Consider the following 18453-nt stretch of genomic DNA (forward strand, 5'->3'; position numbering starts at 1 on the left):
TCAGCCACCTGACCCCTCCCTCCTGACTTCAGGAAGCCTATTACACTGAGCAGTCTTCCACACCCCACCCCAGGATCCTGCGGCTATGCTCCTTACACACTGGTGGGAGAGGTGCCCAGAGGGTGCAAATGCTCAGCTGGCACAGCTCTCTGGGCCACAGGCCTCAAAGATAGCAGCCACAGCTCCCTTTGCTGTGCTGCTCTGGTGCTGGCACACCCTGGATAGCACGGGTGCTCACAGTCACCCCAGCGGGTAAGGAAGGAAGCTGCCCTGGTGGCCTCCAGCGCCCACGCTGGACAGGGACAGTGCTGAAGGCAGACACTCGGGGGTGTCTCAAGAAATCACTGGTCCTAAAGATACCGCTTCTGGGTTTCCCTCGGAAATGTCTGAACTGACTCGACACTCACCAGTCCCGAGTGGCAATCAGGAAACCGGAAACGCAGATGTATTCTAAGAATAAGTCACACACCTGATCCCAAGGCAGCGAGGGACAGTGGACACTCAAGCCCAATAACACCGTTTCTCCTGGGTTCACATCGAAATGACCACAGTTGGGTGGGATTGGGTTAGATTAGACACATTTCCAATCTTTTCCATCTGTGTTCTCATGCAGCTCCTGAGAGTTGGGAAGCACCGACGGCTTGTGTCTCTGTCTGCAGGGAGTGCTGGTCTCTCCCTGGGGAGGAAGACTGTCCCCTCCCTGAGGGCAGAGACCGGCTGGCCCGTGCGTCTGCCGTGCGTCTGCTGAGGATGGTGGGTGCCCCCACCCGAGCACCGAGGAAGAACGCAGGGGAGGATGAGGCTGAGAGCAGAGGCCAGTCCCCAGGACGGGGGACACGGAGGGCAGCCGCTTGTCCAAAGTGACTTCTGAGGCTCCTGCGGGGCCCGGGAGCCGGCAGTTCAGAGTAAAACCCCAGCAGGTCGGACACACACACCCAGCGCTCCCTGCCCAGGATGGAGGCCGAGGCTTCTCTCTCTCTCAGAGGCACCTGACCTGCCTCCAACCCCTTTCCCCAGGGCAGCGACTGCTCCAGTCCCCACCAGGGCTGCAGGCAGGGTCTTCCGCCCCCTCTGCCACGGCCAGCAGCAGCTCTGCTCCCTCACCCACAGCCAGGCCTGCACCGCACCCCCCCATTCCTGCCCACGGCACCCCCTCCCTCCAGGCAGCTGAAGGTCTGACACTGTCACTCCTCCTGAACTGACAATGACGGCAGAGCTGGTGGCATGGTTTCTCCTGAGCACCTCTGTACTCTCATCGTGACAAAATCCTTGAGCCCCAGGAGCCGTCGCTGTGGGTAGGATTGAGAGCACGGAGCAGGGAGCCAGGCTGAAGAGCCAGCCTCTATCTGGGGCAGGAGAGCACCCAAGCCTGAGGCTGCGAGCGCGTTCCTGGATCTCCGTGCGCAGCCGGGCACAACCCGTGACTCGATGAAACAGGGGCACTGTGCCACGGCGACACACTTTCCATCCACAGACACCCCAGCGTCTCCTAGTGCCAGACCCTCCACGGCACTGCCCACAGGGATGCTCGGCCCGGACCCTGCACTCTGCTCCAGGGCAGAACAGGAGCCTTGCACCGAGGTCCTGTGCGTTCCCAACCAACACAGCCCCTGCTCCTCACAGCCAGGTTCACGTTCCTGCTGCTGCTGCCGCAGTGGCGACCCCTTCGAGCTGCCCCAGAGGTCACAGGCCAGCAGAGTCAGGGAGCAGCGTGACTTCCCTAGGACAATGGGCAGCAGAGCCCATTGGCTCAGGGAACTGCCCACAGGGCTGGCAAAGATGGGAAGGCAGACAGGTGGGGTCCCGCCTGGCCCCCCTCCTGGGCCTGTACCAAGGGAAAGCACCATGAACAGTTGAAGTCCAGGGAGCAGACCACACAAGGGCAGTCTAGGGTGAGCTCAGAAGGCACAGGCCACAGGATGTGAAGCACAGGAGAATTCAGCTTTGAGCCACCAGACTTTTGGGGGATGATAAAGAAACCAAGTTGGTCTGGAGATGCAGCTCGTAGTAGAGAGCTTGCTGCAAATGTGCCAGGCCCCGGAATCCATCCCCAGACCACAGGGGAAAAAAGAAAAAAAGAAGGTGTGGCCTTTTCCAGAGCTCCCACCCTGGACACAGATGCAGACGGCCCTGATTCCTCTCTCTGGGCCTCCCGTCCAGCTGTTGGAACTCCTAGGTCCTCTGCAGACACACTACTTGGGGCACACTGTGCTCCCCTGGGGCTCCTCTGGTTTTACTGTGAATATTTACCAACTTTAAGATCTCAGGGACCAATGGTAGGATCCTGGTCCTGTAATCTGTCATCGGAGGAGCTCTTGGCCAGCAGGTGGGGGAGGGGTGGCACAGCGCTCAGGCCACTTCTCTGTGCCTGCCTGTCCTAGTTAACTCGGGCCATCCACAATCAGGCAGGTGCCAAGCTCCCCAGCAGCAGGACAGGCCCCGTCTTCGCCTGAGTCCTGGAGGGGCTTTGGCGATCTGGCACTGAAGCAGCACCCACCACCCCTGGTTGGTTATGGTGGGGTTCAGGTCGTGGCCCTGACGAGGGGTAGCAGCTGCCCTCCTCCACCTGGGTCTGGCCCCAGCCCCGACAGGGATGGAATCCAGAGGGCCCAGGGCACCCTGAAGGCCTGACTCTGCCATGGGCACACTCCAGCCTGACTTGCTGCTCGCAGCAGATTAACTGAGAGTTAATCTGAGTTATGTAACCACCGCTCCCCACTCGGTGGCCTCATGAGTCACCAGCCCCTTTGAATTCCTGGAAGGGGTCTCCCAGAAACAAAGAGCAGGGTCAGGCGCACCCTGTTTGTCTGCTCTGGCCCCAGCGAGCCCCTGCTCCCGCCTCCCCCTCCTGTCTGACTGGCACTGGGCAGGAGCAGCCCTCTCAAGCCAGACTTCAAACGTGGAAATCTAGATCAAGGATATATTTGGCTTTCCAAGCTAATCTTTACATCAATTTGGTCTCTACTGACTTGTAACCCTTTGAAGAAAACTTGGCAGCTCCGTATTTAAAGCAGATGACTCCAACGCCACCCCAGGGAGGAGCCCTGGCTCTCCGGGCTCCATGCAGACTGCAGCTGAGCTCTGGGCCCACCCACCTCATGGGGACCCAGGGAGCAGCCTTCTTCCACACCCTCCAGGCGTCCGGTGGGCTCCCACCCAGGCTCAGGGGCACAGGGCGCAGGGGGCACAGAGCCACATCTTCCACATGCCTTGTTTGTGTCAGAGACAGAGGCTGGGACCAGGGTGATGTGTCTGGGGTGGGGCACGGCCATCCCCAGAGCCACCCCTGCCAGAAGGCTGAGGCACACAGAGGGGAAAGCAAGCTGATCCCTCTCCAGGGACCCACAGACAGATGCCCCAGGGAGGCTCAGAGCTGTCTCAGCTCAGCTCCTGTGCTGCCTGGCCTGCTTCGCTCTCCAATGCACAGAGGCAAAGGACGAGGTGATTAAAATAAATAGACAACAGAGACCAGAGATGGCTGGGAGGGGTCCACCCCCCCCCCGCTCCCCAGCAGGACCGCAGATCCCCAACAAGGGCCAAGCTTAAGGAGGACGGACTCATGTTGCTGAAGATTTGAGCTGCCTCCTAAATTTGTGATTTATTCGAGCATTATTGTCCCTGATGGGTGTCACAGAGGCTGACACTACACAGATTCCAGTGGCAATCAATTTAGTAGCAGCAGCTGGAAGTCGGCACCAGCCAGGATTCACCGGGGGCGCGGCGCTGTGGACAGAGCGTTGGACTCCATCCGTCGGGCTGTTCAGCTCCAGCTGCTGGGGGACTTTAGTCAGGGACAGTGTGAGCCAGCTCCGCGGGTCCCTGCGGGAGGCCCGGGCACATGACAGCAGGCACATTGAGGACTTGAGGAACCGAATGATATGGTTAGACATGCCCGGGGCCCAGAGAGAAAGAGGCAGTGGAGCCTTGGGGGTGAGAAGAGATGAGTAACCCCGAGGCACACAGCCTGGGAGTGAGCACGGGCCCTCTGCAAGGGGTCGCAGTCCTGAGCAGGCTGGGATGGACGTGGGAAGCTCCACTTGCCACCAGGCAGCCAAACTCAGAACTCGGGGCAGCCTGCTGAGTAAGCACACCCTCTGGGCTGCTGCTCCAGAGTCTCCTTCAAGGGCTGCCCTTCCCTGTGCTGGGAAGTAGCTTTGCATTTGGATGCAATTAGCACCACCACCACCACCAAAAAAAAAAAAAAAAAAAAAAACAACCAGAAAAGTAGATCGATTAGACTCCATCTGCTTCTCTCTCCTAAAAAGTCAAGGCTCCAAGTACAGCTCAGCTCCAACACAAAAGGAAATAACCAAGCCCAGACTTCGCCTTGGAGCTGAGAAGCCCCTCCCCCAGGTTAAAGGAGACTCTTCCAGGCAGAGCTTGCACTGTCTTCTGTGGCCTCCACGGGAGGTTCAGCCTCTACCTGTCCGAACCAGCCTCCAAGCTCGGTAGCAAGATGCCCAGTGCTCACCTGGAGAGCCAGGCAGCAAACCTGCAAGCAGAGGCCCAGGGCTTTCTGGAAAGGAAAAGTGCACCTCCAGATCGTGAGCAAGAAACCCTTGTTCCCAGCCCCTGTGCCTCCAGAGAGATGTGCAGCCACCAGACCCCCTGGCTCAGGCCTCTCACCCTAGCCAGGAGTCGGCACTAGCAAATATGACGGAGAGCTCTGCCATCAAGATCGCGGAGAGGTGACGGCTCATCCGTAGAGGCACATTTACAGAATATCTCCCGTGCTCACATCGATGGGGAAAAACTAAAGGTCATACTTCAAAATCACCAACAGAACTATTTCTGAAAGCAAAACCTCAGGAAGCTCTTAGGTGGGGATGCTGTAAAGGAATTGTTTTAGAGAATTTTGAATCAAAAGAGAGGTTTCTGTGCATAATATTTGTTCTCCTCTTCCCTTATCAAAATGTATTCATCTTTCAATCTAGTAACTTAGCAATAAAAAAAAAAAAAAAGCCTGAGCCTGTTCAAGTAAGTTGCCATCAGCAACCTAGTGGCAGGAGGCAGCTCCGGAAGCATTCAGGAGCTAAAGGCGACTGCCGGGCAGGGTGGAGAACTGTTTGGTCATTCACCAGGCCCATGGGGTCTGGCAGAGACCCGGGACAATCCAGAGCTGAAGCGCATACTGCAGGCTGGCAGGGCACCTGGATCCGGGTCATCTGGGCAAAGCTGTCCTTGCTCCCTTTTGCCGACACCCCAAGCCCAAACCTTATCTAGCCCAAGCACACCAATCAGTTGATCCAGGCCCAGCAACCAACACCCCACAGGATCAGCTTCATGATTAACCTCTTAAATCCCACAGCCACAATCAAGTCCCGTGGACAGGCAAAGGGATGCCAATGAGAACATTTGACAATTTTCATGAGATGTGTTAAACAGCATTTACCCCTGCGTGCCAAATCGACTCATAAATCAAGGGTAGCTAGAAAACCCTTGGCAGGCTAGTCCCCTTTCCATTTCTCAAAATCAGGACGCGCACTCGTCCTCCCTCCCTTTGCCCCACTCCCCCCAGCTTCACGCCAGGTGGGGGCGGCTGAGGCAGCCTGTTCTAGCAACTGCTGACCCCCTTCAGCCCCATCGCGGGAGCGCAGTGCATCCCAGTGGACAAACTCGAGAACCGCAAGCAGGTTTTCTCCGCCTCCACCTTAAGTCCTCTTGGCTCTGGGCTCCATCCTGGACCCCAAAGCACCAGCTCTGCAGGAGACCCTGGCTGGAGCGAGAGGGGTAGAAGGTAGCTCTAAAGGGGACAAGTGCGTTCTGGTTGGCCCTGGGGCCCCCAAAGCAGGGGCCGATGGAGTCAGAGTACCCGGGTGGGTGGGCAAAGTTTGCTGAGAAGGGTCCTTCTGAAAGCTCCCGCCACAGTGTCTGGGCTAGAACCCTGTTTGAGCGGGCCCTGGAGTCGGGGGACACAGACCAGCACCCTGGCTCACCCACGCGGAGTGTGTGCATGTGAGTGGTTCGGAAGGCTGCCTGCTGTTGCTCCCCCAGAGCCCGGGGCTCTCCAGTCTCAGTTGCCCGCCAGCTGTGTGCGACAGTCCGCCCGGAGGTCACCCAAACACAGCTGGGTCGTCAGCTGGGATCCTAGGAGGCTCCGGTTCAGTCCCGGGCCCAGAGAAAGAGAGAAGGGCGGGTGGAGTGACTGGTTCAGCTTTCCTCCGACTCCACCTGCAGCGCTCTCCCCGGGAGCCAGGAGCGCTGGCTTTCCCTAGAAGCCCAGATTTCTGCGCCCGCCGCCGCGCCCTGCAGCCCATGCCTCGCCCTGGGCTCCGGAGAGGAGGCGCGCTGGGGCGGCCGGCCAGGACACTGCGCTGCTGGCGCCGGCAACTGCGGGCGCGCCCGGCCAGCTCCGCTGCCCAGGTTGTTGGGGCGAACGCCGCTGCCCCGACCCCGGGACACAAGGGACCTAGGAAAACCGGCCGCTCCCTGCGGGGCCGCGGGGCTCTGGTCTCCAAGCGGCCGCCCTACCGCCCCGGTGCGCCCAGCTGGCCGCTTTCGGGAAGCGCGCGCAGGGGGGGGGTCTCTTTATTTGCAACACCGCTTCAGCCCAGCCCGTCACCCACGCACCCACACGCACCGTGTTGTCAGCCGGGTCGCTCACCTGAGTCCTAAAAGGTGTTGAATCCACATGGTCACGTTTCGGGGAGCAGAGCCTCAGACCTTGCTCGCACTGGCCATCTGCGCGGCGCCCGCGCCCGCTCGCTTCAGTCGCGGTCCTGTGGCGCCGGTCTCCGGCTCTCGGTCCGCCGCCGCCCGCCGCCCGCCGCCCGCCGGCCGCGGGGCGCACAGCGAGTCAGAGCGCGGCCGCGCGGGGCTCCATGCCGGCCGGCGCGCCGCCGCCATTGGGGCGCATGGCTCAAGCGGGCCGGCCCGCGGGGACGCACATCCTCTGGCCGGGGCGCGGGGCTGTGGCCCCCTCCAGGGGCGACACAGCGAAGGTGGCGGCGAGGCGGGGCGCGTTCCGGTGCTGTAGCTGCGAAGCGAGAGTCTGAAAAGGCGCGGCTTCGCCCTCCCGGGCGGCGGGGAAGAGGCCGGCGGCCCCGCCGCGAGCGGTACGAGTCTCGCGGTGCGCGGCTTTGCCTCCAGCCGGAGCCTGGCGCCGAAGAGTCGGCGTTGACCGCTGATTTGGACGACTGTCACTCCGGCGGACGAGAGTCCGCTCACTCGCCTCAGGGTCAGGGGGCTCGGTCCAGGGCTCCGCCGCCGACCGGCGCTGCTCAAGTTGCCCGGGAGCTCCGTCTGAGAGCTCGCTCTGCAGACGGCCGCGGCCCGGAGGCTGGCAAGAGGCGGGCAAGGGAGGCGCGCGGAGCGAGGGCGCTGTGGAGCGCGGGGCGTGGGGACGCGCGGCGGCGGCGCCGCGCGGAGAAGGCGCGCGGGGATCCCGGAGCCCCGCCGCCCGCGCCCACCGCGCCCTCCGCAGAGCCGCCAGCGGCGCTCGGCCGCCTCCCTTGCTCGTCTGCCTCTCCGCGCGCTCGCCCCCGCCTCCTCGAGCGGGTCCCAACTCCGCCCGCCCGGCCGGGCTCACGTCACCCGCCTTCCCCGCCCCTCGAACGGGAGCCCGAGCCCCTGGCCGGCCCCGGCTCTAGTTCACCACCACGCCTCGCTGTAGCGCTGCTCGCCTTGGGGGTCTGTGCCCAGCCTGGGCGACTCTGCCGGGGGGCCTGGGTCTCCCCCGTTCCCATCCCCGGCCTTGTCCCGGTCCCCACCTTGGAAAGGCTCGAGAGAGGCCGCAGGCTCCGATTGGACCGCCTGGCGCCGCCGGATGGTGTTGCCACGGTAACCGGATGGCATGCGAAGCAGTTAGAGGTTCCGACCCGGTTACGAGTACGCCCAGTGGACTCAGAGCGCTGATTTGGGGAGGGGGCGTCCTCGAGGGAGGACTGACGCGTGGAGCGGGGAGCGGGGGCTGTGCGAAAAGTTTCCTCCCGCGGGAGCTGACCGAGCGAGCGCTGCGCAGAAGGCTGCTGAGGAGGCTGGGTTGGGTCCTGCTAGCTATTCGTTCTAGGGCTGCGTGTGCCGCCGACTCGCTGAGTTCCTGGTTGGAGCTTTAGTGTTTCTGACCCGATTATCCAACAGTCCCTGGGCAGCCCTCCTGGCTCTCCAGCAGCTGCTGCCTGGCCAGGCCCCAACTCTGGAGCCACCAAGAGTTCCAGGGAACCTGGGCCTCCTTGACTCTCCACCAGTTCCTTCCCCACCCCAGGGCTTCCTTGGTGTCTACCCCAGGGAGCTGTATCTGCAAGAGTGTGAGTAGAGGCTGACAGCTTCTGAGGGTCCCTTCTGTCAGAGATAACCGTCCATGGAAGGCCGGATCTGCCAGCTCCTCGAACTGTTTGGACAGAGCCTACTTCCAACTCTCCATGTTGCTGGGGGAAATACAAAATCAGGAGTCTCAGAAATCAAGGCTGAGCACCGAAACATGCAGTAGAGGAGAAGCCAGACCAGGACCACAAGGAGAGTCTAGCTAGGGCCTCCCCCTGCGCTCCCGCACCCTGGAGGGATCGGTCAGCACAGCCTGCTTTGCAGGTGAGGCCTCCCTGGGAGGGGCAGCCAGTGGGCAGGCAGAGCCAGGCCAGCTGGGCTGGGACTTGCCATATCCCAGGAGGCCTCTCACCCAGAGGCTTCCAGCCTGCATCCAGCCAGAAGGAGGGACCCACCTGCTGCCCTACCAAGATTTCTAGGAAGTGACGGGTGACATTGAAGCATGCTGGGAGGAGCCTGGACATGGGTAGACCAGGTGCACATTTACTGACTGGAGTCCTGGGTCCATTATCTTCACCTCCCAGACCCTCAGTCTCCCCGTCTGTAAGATGGTTTCCTATTTCCTTCGACATAGGGATTTTTGCAAGGACTGAAGGAGTTGACCTCCCACACAGTGTGACTGTTGTGGTCTGTGTGCCAGTCACCCCAGACAGACAGCGGTGAGTCAGCACTTTGTGTGCCCAGATCTCCCGGGTCTTCTTCCCCCAGAACCCTCATCTGAAGGGATTCTATTAAGCAGCCAGGGAGACAAGGAAGTCCTGCCAAGAACAAGCTGGACCCAGGGGCACCAGCAGAGGCTCAGTGCCCGCACTGCTGCCACCTAGCGGTGGCAGAAGCCGGGTGCTGCACTGACAGGCCTTTTCTGCAGCTGGAATATGGTCCTGGAAGAGCGGGGCTTGACAGTCTGGGGCCAGCTGGGCTGGGGGAGGGCAGGCTTGACTGGGTCTGTGATGGGGACCCCGTCCACAGCCTCATGGAAGCTGCTAGCCTGTTTCAGAACATTTTAAGTGCACAGATTACAACACACAAGATCATAGACACTAACATCAAAATGAATTATCAAAAGATCAGCCTAGCGGGCGGGGTGCAGCTCAGGGGTGGTGTGTGTGCACAGCATGCGAGAGAGGCCCTGGGTTCCATCCCCAGCAGGGCCCAGGAAGATTAAGGGCACACACTTGCGGAGGGCAGTGAGCTTTCCTCTTTATTAATGCATTAAATAAGCAATTGGCAGATCCCAAAATACCACAGTTTTGATGCCAAGATGAGTGGAGATACCTGCAGGTCCTGTAGTATCTTGTGGAGATGGCCGTGGTTTCGAGGTCAGACTGTCACGAGTACTGTCCCGCCACTGTCATCTGTCACTCACACTTAGGGAAGGACATGATCGAGTTCTCTGAGGTTAGCAAAAATAAAGATGCTGTTATCCCCCAAACAAGCTTAAACAGGCCCCTTGAATTCCACGCCCAGGTCCTGGGGGTCCCCGGAATAAGGAGATAACAGATGAAGTGTTTTTCTGGGACCAACAACAGGGACAAGTGGCAGCAGGAGTCACCACGGGATGGCGGGACCGCACCGTGGCTGGCGGCTCCTCCACTGCTGGGCAGGTGGGGAGGACTGGCTGGACCTTCCCGAGGCAGCTCTCGGCCAGCTGTCCTCGAGGCAGTGCCCACCGACTCGATGACCACATGGCCATTTGTTTTACATATTGTGAAATGAAAAACACAACCTGGGAAGATGTGTCCCCCATGCACACACACATGCATGCTCCCTCTCGACGCACATGCACACCACATGCCTTCACACGCACGCATGCACTCTTGATCACACCCACCCGCTTCCGCGGGCACAAAGGCCAGCTGCTCAGAGGACCCGGCATGCCGGGCAGTCTGCAGCTCCGCTGGCCCATCTGGCTGGCCGTGCCCACCTGGGAGACATCACGCCAGGCCCACCGTCCACCGTGGCAGGGTGGGCCGGTCGCCTCATCTCTGGCCTTCCTATTTTCTCGACAAAGGAGCTGGCCGGCCCCGCGGGAGGCCCTCCCCGAGGCTCTCCGAGGCCATTTACCTAATGGCCTTCACAGACTCGACTATTTTTAAAACCCATCCAAAGCCAAATTGAGCTGCCATTGTTCATTTTTCTCCCAAGGAGGTAAATGTGGCTTAAGCATGATGTTTGATTAAGTAGCAGAGTTTGGGGTTTTAAATGGGAGGGAATTGCTGATTAAAATTATTACGAGTTTCTTTACAGCCTCCGCGCTGACGTCTCCCCGGCCTCTCCTGCTTGCTTTCCCTCCCGGGGAGGCTGCTGCTGGGGGCTTGGGGGCCTGCTCTTGGCTGGGTAACAGGTGAGAGCCAGGAGCTGAGAGAGCCCCCGCAGAAAGCAGCCGACCAGGACAACCACCCCACAGCCCAGGGCCACCCGAGGGGCCCACTCCAGGCCCTGCGAACTGCCGGAGTCCACCTGGGAAAGAGGGAGGCCCAGGGGCTGCTGCTGGCTCTCGGTGGCAGTGGACTCCCACGCAGCAGGTAGGAGGGCTGCCCGAGGACTCCGTCTGGCCCTGGCCGCAGGTAGGTTCTCCTTTCCAGGCTTTCCCAGGTCTGGGTTGAGGGGCGAAGAGGAGGAGGACCCATCCGCCTGGCGAAGTTGGGGGCACAATTTGAAAGTGGTTCTCTGGCCCCAGGTGGCCTGCTGGAGAGGTGCTGGGCAGGAAGCTGGAGGGAGAGGGGACGTCCCAGCAGAGGCCGGGCAGAGGAAGACAGGGAAGCCTAGTTGGAAGCTGAGGAATCCCAAGGAGGGGCCACAGGGACTTTCTCATACCTGTGACAAGGACCCAGATCTAGGGCTCCTGCTGGAGTTACGGGTCTGTCCACTTCACAGTCTTCCAGGACTTCAACTTTCCTGTGCTACAGCAGGGGGGCGGGGTCTTGGCCGTGGACAGCAGCAGGGGACAACAGCAGTGGTAGAAGGCTCCAAGAGGGACTAGGATATGTGACCAGGCAGGAAGGCCGAGGGGGGAAGGGCCCCCTGGAGCTGGGGACAGCAGGGAGGTGGACTGCACACCGTTCTCGGTTGGGCTCTGGGCAGATTATTAGGCTATAAGTGGCGGTGAGCATCCATGGCCTTCACTCCACTGTGACGTCCACTGGGAGTGGAGGGGGGCATAGGCACTCTGGCACTGACCCAGATGAGGGCCTGGAGGAAAGACCCCTAAGAGGACCCCTGGGAACAGGCGTGACCTGTCAGAGGAGGGCGGAGAGGAGGCCAAGGGGCCGTGGCTGGCTCTCAGCAGAGGGTGAGGGAGGCCCACAGGGTCCGGAGACCCTCGGCTGCAGGCAGAAAAGGCAGAGTGTGCCCAGAGTCTACACTATCGATCTCTCCTGGATCAGCTCATGAACCACACAGGTCAGCAAGGACGGGATTATGTTGTATCAACAAACACGCCCAGAGCCGGGCGGCGTCGCTCAGCCAGGCCCGTGGCGTGGGCATGGAAACAGCCATCGACAGCCCATCGGCCTTGCCCTTGGTGTCTTCATCTGAGCCAGACCTGGAGGAGCTTCCTCGCTGAACACTGGGTCACTCACACAGCCAAGGACAGGCATCAGGAGATGGCCCTGCTGGGAGGGGTGTGCCACTGCTGCACATCTCGGTGGCCAAAGCAAGTCACTTGGCCAACCAGTGCTGGTGGGTGAGGAAGGAAACCTTGCCCCAGGTGGGACAGGCAGCTCTGGGGACAGCCGTGCTGGCTTCATGCTCCCCAACGCCAGCAACTCGTAGCAGAATCTCTGTCTTCTCCCGGAGCCGCTCAGCATGGGATCTGTGGGAGGGAGGTTCTCCTCAGGGGCTGAGCTGAGACCTTCTTCTGCCTGCAGCCCCGACAGAGACCCTGAGAACTCAAAGCTGGGGGATTCCAGAGCAGAGCTCACCTCTGCCCAGGTGCCTGCCTGCCATGCAGGAGAGCAGAGACAGACGGTCAGGGCAGTGGGCGTGGGGTGAGTGGTCCACCTCTAGCTCCGAGATGGCCAGCACTGTGCTTCTATCTAGGGAGGAAGCTGAGACCAGTCAGGAAAAGACCATCACCATCCTCATCTCCACCACCATTGTCCTGTCTCCTCCATCATCACCACCACCATCACCTCCATCACCACCATCACCACCACCATCATCCTCACCTCCATTAATACTCTCACCTCCATCACCACCACTATCAATTATCCTCACCCCCCAATCTCCATCACCATCACTATTCTCACCTTCATCACCACCTCCATCACTACCACCATCCATCATTAATATCATCACCATCATCACCACCACCATCACCTCCATTACCCTCATGCCCATCACCATTATCGTCCTCACCTCCATCACTACCAGTGTCCATCACCACCACCAACATCCCCATTACCCTCACTTCCATCAACACTACCATCCTCACCTCTATCATGTCCATCACTACCACCACATCCTCACCTCCATCAGCTCCATTATCACCATCACCACTACCCTTACCTCCATCACCACCACCATCACCCTCACCTCCATTATCACTTTCACCTCCATCACCAGCACTATCAATTATCCTCACCACCCTCATCTCCGTTACCATCACCATCCTCACCTCCATCACCACTTTCATCACTACCACTATCCATCACTATCACCACCACCACTATCACCACCACTATCACCCCCATTACTCTCACCTCCACCAACACCACCATCCATCACTACCACCACATCCTCACTTCCATCACCACCACCATCACCACATCCTCACCTCCGTCACCACCTCCATCATCCTTACCCACATCATCATTATCATCACCATCATCATTTTCTCACCTTCCACTGGAGCCCAGACCATGTGGAGAGGACTGTTGTCCACGCACCAGCAAGCAGCTGCCCCTCCACAGCCCCTTCTGGGCCGGCAATTCTCAAACCCCATCTTCCCAAGCAGGGGCACTGGTGGCATCCGGGCTGTTTGCTGCCAATCTAGAGAATAATGGAGTGGAAAAGCCACTTCCTCTAACGATGCCTTGTCTGCGCCTCTATCCTCAGGCTGGAAGAGGCTTCAGGAACATGCTGAGGAGGAGGGGGATGTGTCACTTACTGAGCAGCCTGATGCGGGACAGACATCTCCCAATGCCTGGTGAGGTCTGCGGTTTGGCCCAGTCCCTGAGTCAGGGCGAGGTGTGCCTGTGTGGTCTTGCTCAGCCTCCGCAAGGCCAGAGGGCTTTGCAGTGACATCCCGCTGGGTCTAATGTTCCAAATGTTTGTCACCAATACAGCGGGCTCTGGAGCGGAGGGTGGCCATGCCCACAGGGCCAGCAACAGTCGCTTTTCCTGGACTGAGAGCCATCCCAGGGGTCAGAGTGGAACCGTGTGTTGGGGTGGGTGGAGCTAGGCGGGGCCTGGCTGTCTGCCAACTGAGGGACCGCCTGCTGATGTGCAAGAGGGCTGTCCAGGTCTCTTGGCGGGAAAGAGACTGTGGTGGGGTCAGCTGTGGCCTGGCTGGGGTCATGGCCTCTTTAGGTGCACTGTGGAGGACACCCCAGGGACAAGCATCTTCCACCCCACTCACACCCTGCTCCCTGAGTCTGTCACAGAGCGGGACCCTGATGGCAGTGTGTGCCCAGGGCAGGGCCAGCCACTCTGCCAGCTGCTGGGTGGGGGCTCCCCGGTGCTCGGTTCAGCTGGCCCAGGTTCACCTTGGACGTGGGCTCATTCACCCCTCCTGGCACACACTGCCACCGCAGTGCGACACCTCCTCCTTGCCAACAAGACTGGTAGGGACACCGCGTGGTAAATGGGACCCACGGAAGGCTCTGCTTTTCAGGAGCAGCTATGGCCAACGGTGGTAAGCTGAAGTGGCTTGGAGGGACATCTGGCAAACTCTGAAGGAGGGGCTGAACCTCTGGCTCACACTTTTACCTTCTTTACCTTCCCAAGCCCTACCTGGGATGCAGAGGGGAGGCAGGAGATGGAGCAACGAGACCATTACCATGAGGTGGCAGGTCTGCGAGGGAAGTGGTGTGTCGAGAGCCTGAGCTGCAGGACAGGAAGGTCAGGGCCCTGTGACATCGTGGGTTGGGATCAAAAGTCTGAACGGGGAGATGCCCCTCAGTGCTGTGCTGTCCCCGAGGTCCCTGTGGTCCCCCGCCTGCCTCTCCGAGCTCCACGCCCACTCCTGGCAGTTTCCGCATCGGGCAGGAATTCCAGGTCCTCCCCCACCCCCCCACCCTCATCTTCAGGGAAACTTCACTAAAGGAGGAGGTCAATGCTGAGTCCCACGGGACTGTGGCACCTGGCCTGGGGGCACCTGAGGAGGCCCTGGAGAGGGCAGGGAGCCCCCAGGTCTGAGCAGATTGTAGAAACTCACTCAGGCCACAGCTCCCGAAGGAGTGGCGGGTCCCCTTATTCAGGGGACATGAAGCAAGGAGAGTGATTGGGACACTCCCCTCTGCCTCCCCTCCCCTCCCCCAGGGCAGCCCAGCTGAAGGACAGGAGAGGTCAGCACAGGGGTTTGTCCCCAGCAAAAGCAGCTCACAGCATCGGGAGAGTTGGTGCCACTTGCGTGTTGGGGGTGGGGAACGAAGCGAGTCCCCCGTCCTGTCCCACTGCTTACCAGCTGCCATCTCAGAGGGTCACCTCACGGGCCACGATTCCCTCCGGGAAGCGGGAGGAAATCACTGCTGCCCCTCGTCGCCCCCGGGAAGGGTCCAGGACACCCTGGGTCGCCTGACCCAGGGAAGCCCGAGTCCCCGCCTAGAACCCGCCACGTCTCTGCAGACTTGAGATCCTCTCCAGGTGACTCCGATGCCTCACGCACGGTCCAGGTCTCCTAAGGAGCTGGCAGCCATGCTGTCAGGAAAGGCCTCGGCACGTGCTCAGTCCACAGCTGGGCGAGTCTGAGAGGGACCGGCCTTGGTGGGGAGGGCCCCCGTCAAGGAACTGTGGCCCTCTCCTGTCACCATGGGTGACAGGCAGCACCCAGGGACACACCCAGATGGGACAGTGCTTGGCATCCTGTGCCTGGACGCCAGGTCTGACCGCTGCTGGAGCAGGCCAGGGTCACGCAGCTTCAGCCACACAGTGCCTCAGGTGATGGCCCGTCTGGGACGGACCCCGGGGGAGGCTCCGGTCACCCTGGACATGCTGCCTGGGGCTGCTGCCTCCCTTGACTTCTCAGAACATCCCTCCATGGCCCGTAGGTCTGCAGTGACCCTGTGTTTTGGAGGTGGTCCGTGTTGGGAGCTTGGTCCTGGGGTGGCTCTGTGGCCCCTGGAACCCAAGAAGCAGAGTCTGGTGAGAGGTTACCGGGGAGGCCGGCTTGGAGGGGTCAGGAGCTCTGGCGGGCCCCCCGTTCTCTGGCTTCCTGTCTCACCCTGTGCTGTCACCACACACAAGTTCCATCCATGACACTGTCCACTGCAGATGGATGGGGTCAAGGTGGCCCTCGCCGGAGCTGGCCCCCTGCTGTTTGGACGTTTGGCCTCTGAACCTGGAGCAGCGTAAACCTCTCTTCCCCACAACACCGGGCCTCGGGCGTGGCACGTGGAGATGCAGAACAGACGGACACGGGCCACCTTGGCTCTCTGAGGCCACTGTAACTCAATCCCCTGGGGCGGCTCGGCCAGCAGCTGCTTATCTTCTCCCAGACCTGGGGGCCCAGGAGCAGGCCTGGCAGGTGGGCTCCTCCGCAGCCCTGACCTTGGCATCCAAATAGTCTCTTCTCAGGGGTCCTCGGTGGTCTGGCCTCTGCAGGGGACCCCAGTGTGTCCTCCTCTGGTGACGAGGCCACGCCCTGCCCATGAGGGCCCTGCCCTTCCTTCAGCCTGGGTCATCTCCTCAGGGACCCTGTCTCCAGGTGCAGTCCACAGCCCAGGGCTTCACAGACGGAAGTCAGGGAGCGTGAGTGTGGTCCAGAGCCCTGACCCGTCCACCACGCTCTCCTGCAGCGAAGCCTCAGCACCACAGAGATTCCAGCCACAGGGGTCTGAAGCCGAGTGAGAGCCACAGGAGACTTGCACTCCTGTTGACCAGAGCCAGGAGGTGGACACCACCAGAGTGTCCACAGGTGGGTGGGCAGGTGGGCCGCACGTGGTCCCTGCCTGTGGTGGAGTGTTATCCGACCAGGCTGCGGCGTGGATAGACTTGAAGACTCACTGAGCGACCGAAACCAGACAGAAGCTGCAGGTGATGACATGGTCGAGGCCACCTGATCCCAGGGGGTTGGCAGGGATGGGGGAGGTGGCTGGGGGACAGCAGGGGTTAGTAGGTACAGCTTCTCTTGGCAGTGATTTCCATGGTTGGCTTTGGTGCCGGCCACACCTAACTGTGGATGGAAAGTCTGCTCCATGTGTTGAATGGCGTGTCTAACGGGGAATCTCAGAGAGTGGGTCAGACTCCATGAGGCTGCAGGGAATCACGCAGGTGTGGAGACCCCCACGCCTCGCGAGACGAGCCCGGATTCCAGCAGCACCGCTCCACTGTGGCCGACCTGGAGGAGGGCCACGCGGTCCTGTGATGCAGAGCCAGGCGGGGCACGGCCATCTTCCCAAAGCCACCACGCCACTCAGCCGCTCCCAGCTACGTGCACGAGGGAGGCCGAGTGTTCTCCACGTCCTTCCACCCAGATGACACATGGCAGAAAGTTGAAGGAAGCAGCATAGAGGAGCCCAGAGCCCCGCACGCCCTCTTTCCAATTTGGAAATGTTATTTTCAATAAAAACTGTCATTTGAGAACATGGATAAAAATCAGAAGAACAAGGAACAAGCGGAGCCTCCCAGGCTGGGCACGGGCTGGGGCAAAGCGGGCAGGCCTCGGGTCCCGGGCCAGCTGCAAAAGGCGGGCGAGCACTTGTAACGGTGACGGCGATGGTGTTAGCACAAGCTGATCCCATCAAACTAGCCACTGTATGGGGCCACCAACCCCCCGGCACCCGGTGAAGCAGGAATATCACCATCCTGGGATCCAGAGTCGGCCACTGCTGTCCAGACTCTGCCCTTGAGAGGCCCCGGGCAGGAGGCACAGCCTCTTGCCTCCACGGCTCTGGCCTGTGTCCTCCTCGGGGGCAGGTCCTGGGCAGGATGTGGAGCTGGTGCCAAGGCTTCACGGTGACTGTGGAGGGGACATCCGCCCCGTTCTCATGCTTCCCGGTGGGCGCCCAGAGCTGAGGCGCAGGTCTCGGGGACTGGTTAGGGATGCGAATGCCCCTCCCGGGGACACCTGGAGCACCTCTGAGGGTGGCCAGAGGCGTGGCAGGGCCCAGCCAGTGGGGTCGGATCTGGACGCCTCCTCTTCTGACCCAGTTCGGGCAGGACGCAACCCCGTGGGGTGGGAGTTACAGCCCCCTCGGCGGCCTCCATGCCCTGCTGCTCAGGAGGAGGCCAGGGTTGCCCTGTGGGGGGCCTCTGAACCCTGTATGGCCACGGAGTGGGGCCCCGAGGGACTGAGGGTCCCCAGCACTGGGAGCGCACCATGCTGGGGAGGCTGTGACCAGGGGTTCACCTGCCAACACCTGAACACTGAGGGCTGAAGCTCATCGCAGTCACAGCTGACCCAGTGCTGGGGACCGAGGGGAGGACAGGGTGACCAATCAGCAAAGCTGGAAAGACAGTGATCCCCGGAGGAGAGTGTGAAGTGGGACCCCGCCTCGCACCGCTGGCAGCCGCGGAGCGCCCTCAGACCGCAGGCCCTGCCCGGGGGACAGGTCCTGAACTAACCACACTGGGCACTGACAGAAGAGGAAAGCCGATATGTCGGCCGCAGTAAGATTGATGTCAGAGTCCCTTCCAGAGAGGGAAGACAGGCCACAGCTCGGGAGGTGGCCCCAACACAGAATGGAGGAGCAGCGGCCCCGAGGGCCAGGAGACCCCCAAGGAGCAGCCCACCGAAGCTCAGGAGCAGGCACTGCACGGGGGACCCCAGGCCCGCATGTAATCAGGTGGAGTGGAGCACAGCCGGATCGCAGGCACCGAGACAGACGGCCTGCAGCACGAGATTCCTTACCTAATAAAAGCTGCACAGGAAACAAGATCCTGCGTGTGCTTGGGCATCCCAGGGACACCAGGCCACCACTTTTAAGGAAGGAGAGAGAAGCACAGAATCCCGGGAAGTGTGGAGGGGCCTGCAAGTGGCCGCTCTGGGCGTGGAGTGCCCGGACTCCTGGGAGGGCCCCGTGCCTCACA

The 18453-nt window shown here is 60.9% G+C and overlaps 3 protein-coding genes across 16 annotated transcripts in view; 1 reads left to right on the forward strand and 2 right to left on the reverse strand.

Moving 5' to 3' along the window:
• The window catches only part of LOC144366837 (adherens junction-associated protein 1-like), a 47124-nt gene extending 39729 nt beyond the window's left edge, over positions 1 to 7395 (reverse strand). The window contains exon 1 of one of the 3 annotated variants that reach the window (XM_078021684.1): positions 6605 to 7395. In XM_078021684.1, the coding sequence (XP_077877810.1) occupies positions 6605 to 6633 (29 nt within the window). In that variant the 5' untranslated portion in view covers positions 6634 to 7395. The remainder of the gene's footprint in view (positions 1 to 6604) is intronic. The other 2 variants (XM_078021682.1, XM_078021683.1) reach the window with 2 other exon arrangements.
• LOC144366833 (uncharacterized) overlaps positions 1 to 18453 on the reverse strand; it is a 284013-nt gene that overhangs the window by 77210 nt on the left and 188350 nt on the right. The gene's annotated exons all lie outside the window — the stretch shown is intronic.
• On the forward strand, positions 7418 to 18299 carry LOC144366838 (uncharacterized). Of its 12 annotated transcripts, none has more exons than XR_013425980.1 (9): positions 7418 to 8526; positions 8837 to 8921; positions 9730 to 14119; positions 14212 to 14325; positions 15246 to 15363; positions 15474 to 15567; positions 15697 to 15868; positions 16000 to 16458; positions 16560 to 18299. XR_013425980.1 is itself a non-coding variant. In XM_078021686.1 (7 exons), the coding sequence occupies exon 1, from the start codon at positions 12209 to 12211 to the stop codon at positions 13256 to 13258; it is 1050 nt and encodes a 349-aa protein (XP_077877812.1). In that variant the 5' UTR covers positions 8533 to 12208; the 3' UTR covers positions 13259 to 14119; positions 14212 to 14325; positions 15246 to 15363; positions 15474 to 15567; positions 15670 to 15868; positions 16000 to 16458; positions 16560 to 18299. The 12 variants fall into 12 exon arrangements, 3 of the variants coding, with proteins under 3 accessions (XP_077877812.1, XP_077877811.1, XP_077877813.1); XR_013425981.1 differs by lacking the exon at positions 7418 to 8526 and adding an exon at positions 8533 to 8737; XR_013425977.1 differs by having other exon boundaries at positions 8837 to 14119.

Source organism: Ictidomys tridecemlineatus, chromosome 9, assembly GCF_052094955.1.
Source record: "Ictidomys tridecemlineatus isolate mIctTri1 chromosome 9, mIctTri1.hap1, whole genome shotgun sequence".
Lineage (NCBI taxonomy): Eukaryota > Metazoa > Chordata > Mammalia > Rodentia > Sciuridae > Ictidomys > Ictidomys tridecemlineatus.

Excerpts from the sequence above, each read along its gene's own strand:
- LOC144366838 (XM_078021686.1), top strand. The coding sequence starts at position 12,209 with ATGCAGGAGAGCAGAGACAGACGGTCAGGGCAGTGGGCGTGGGGTGAG.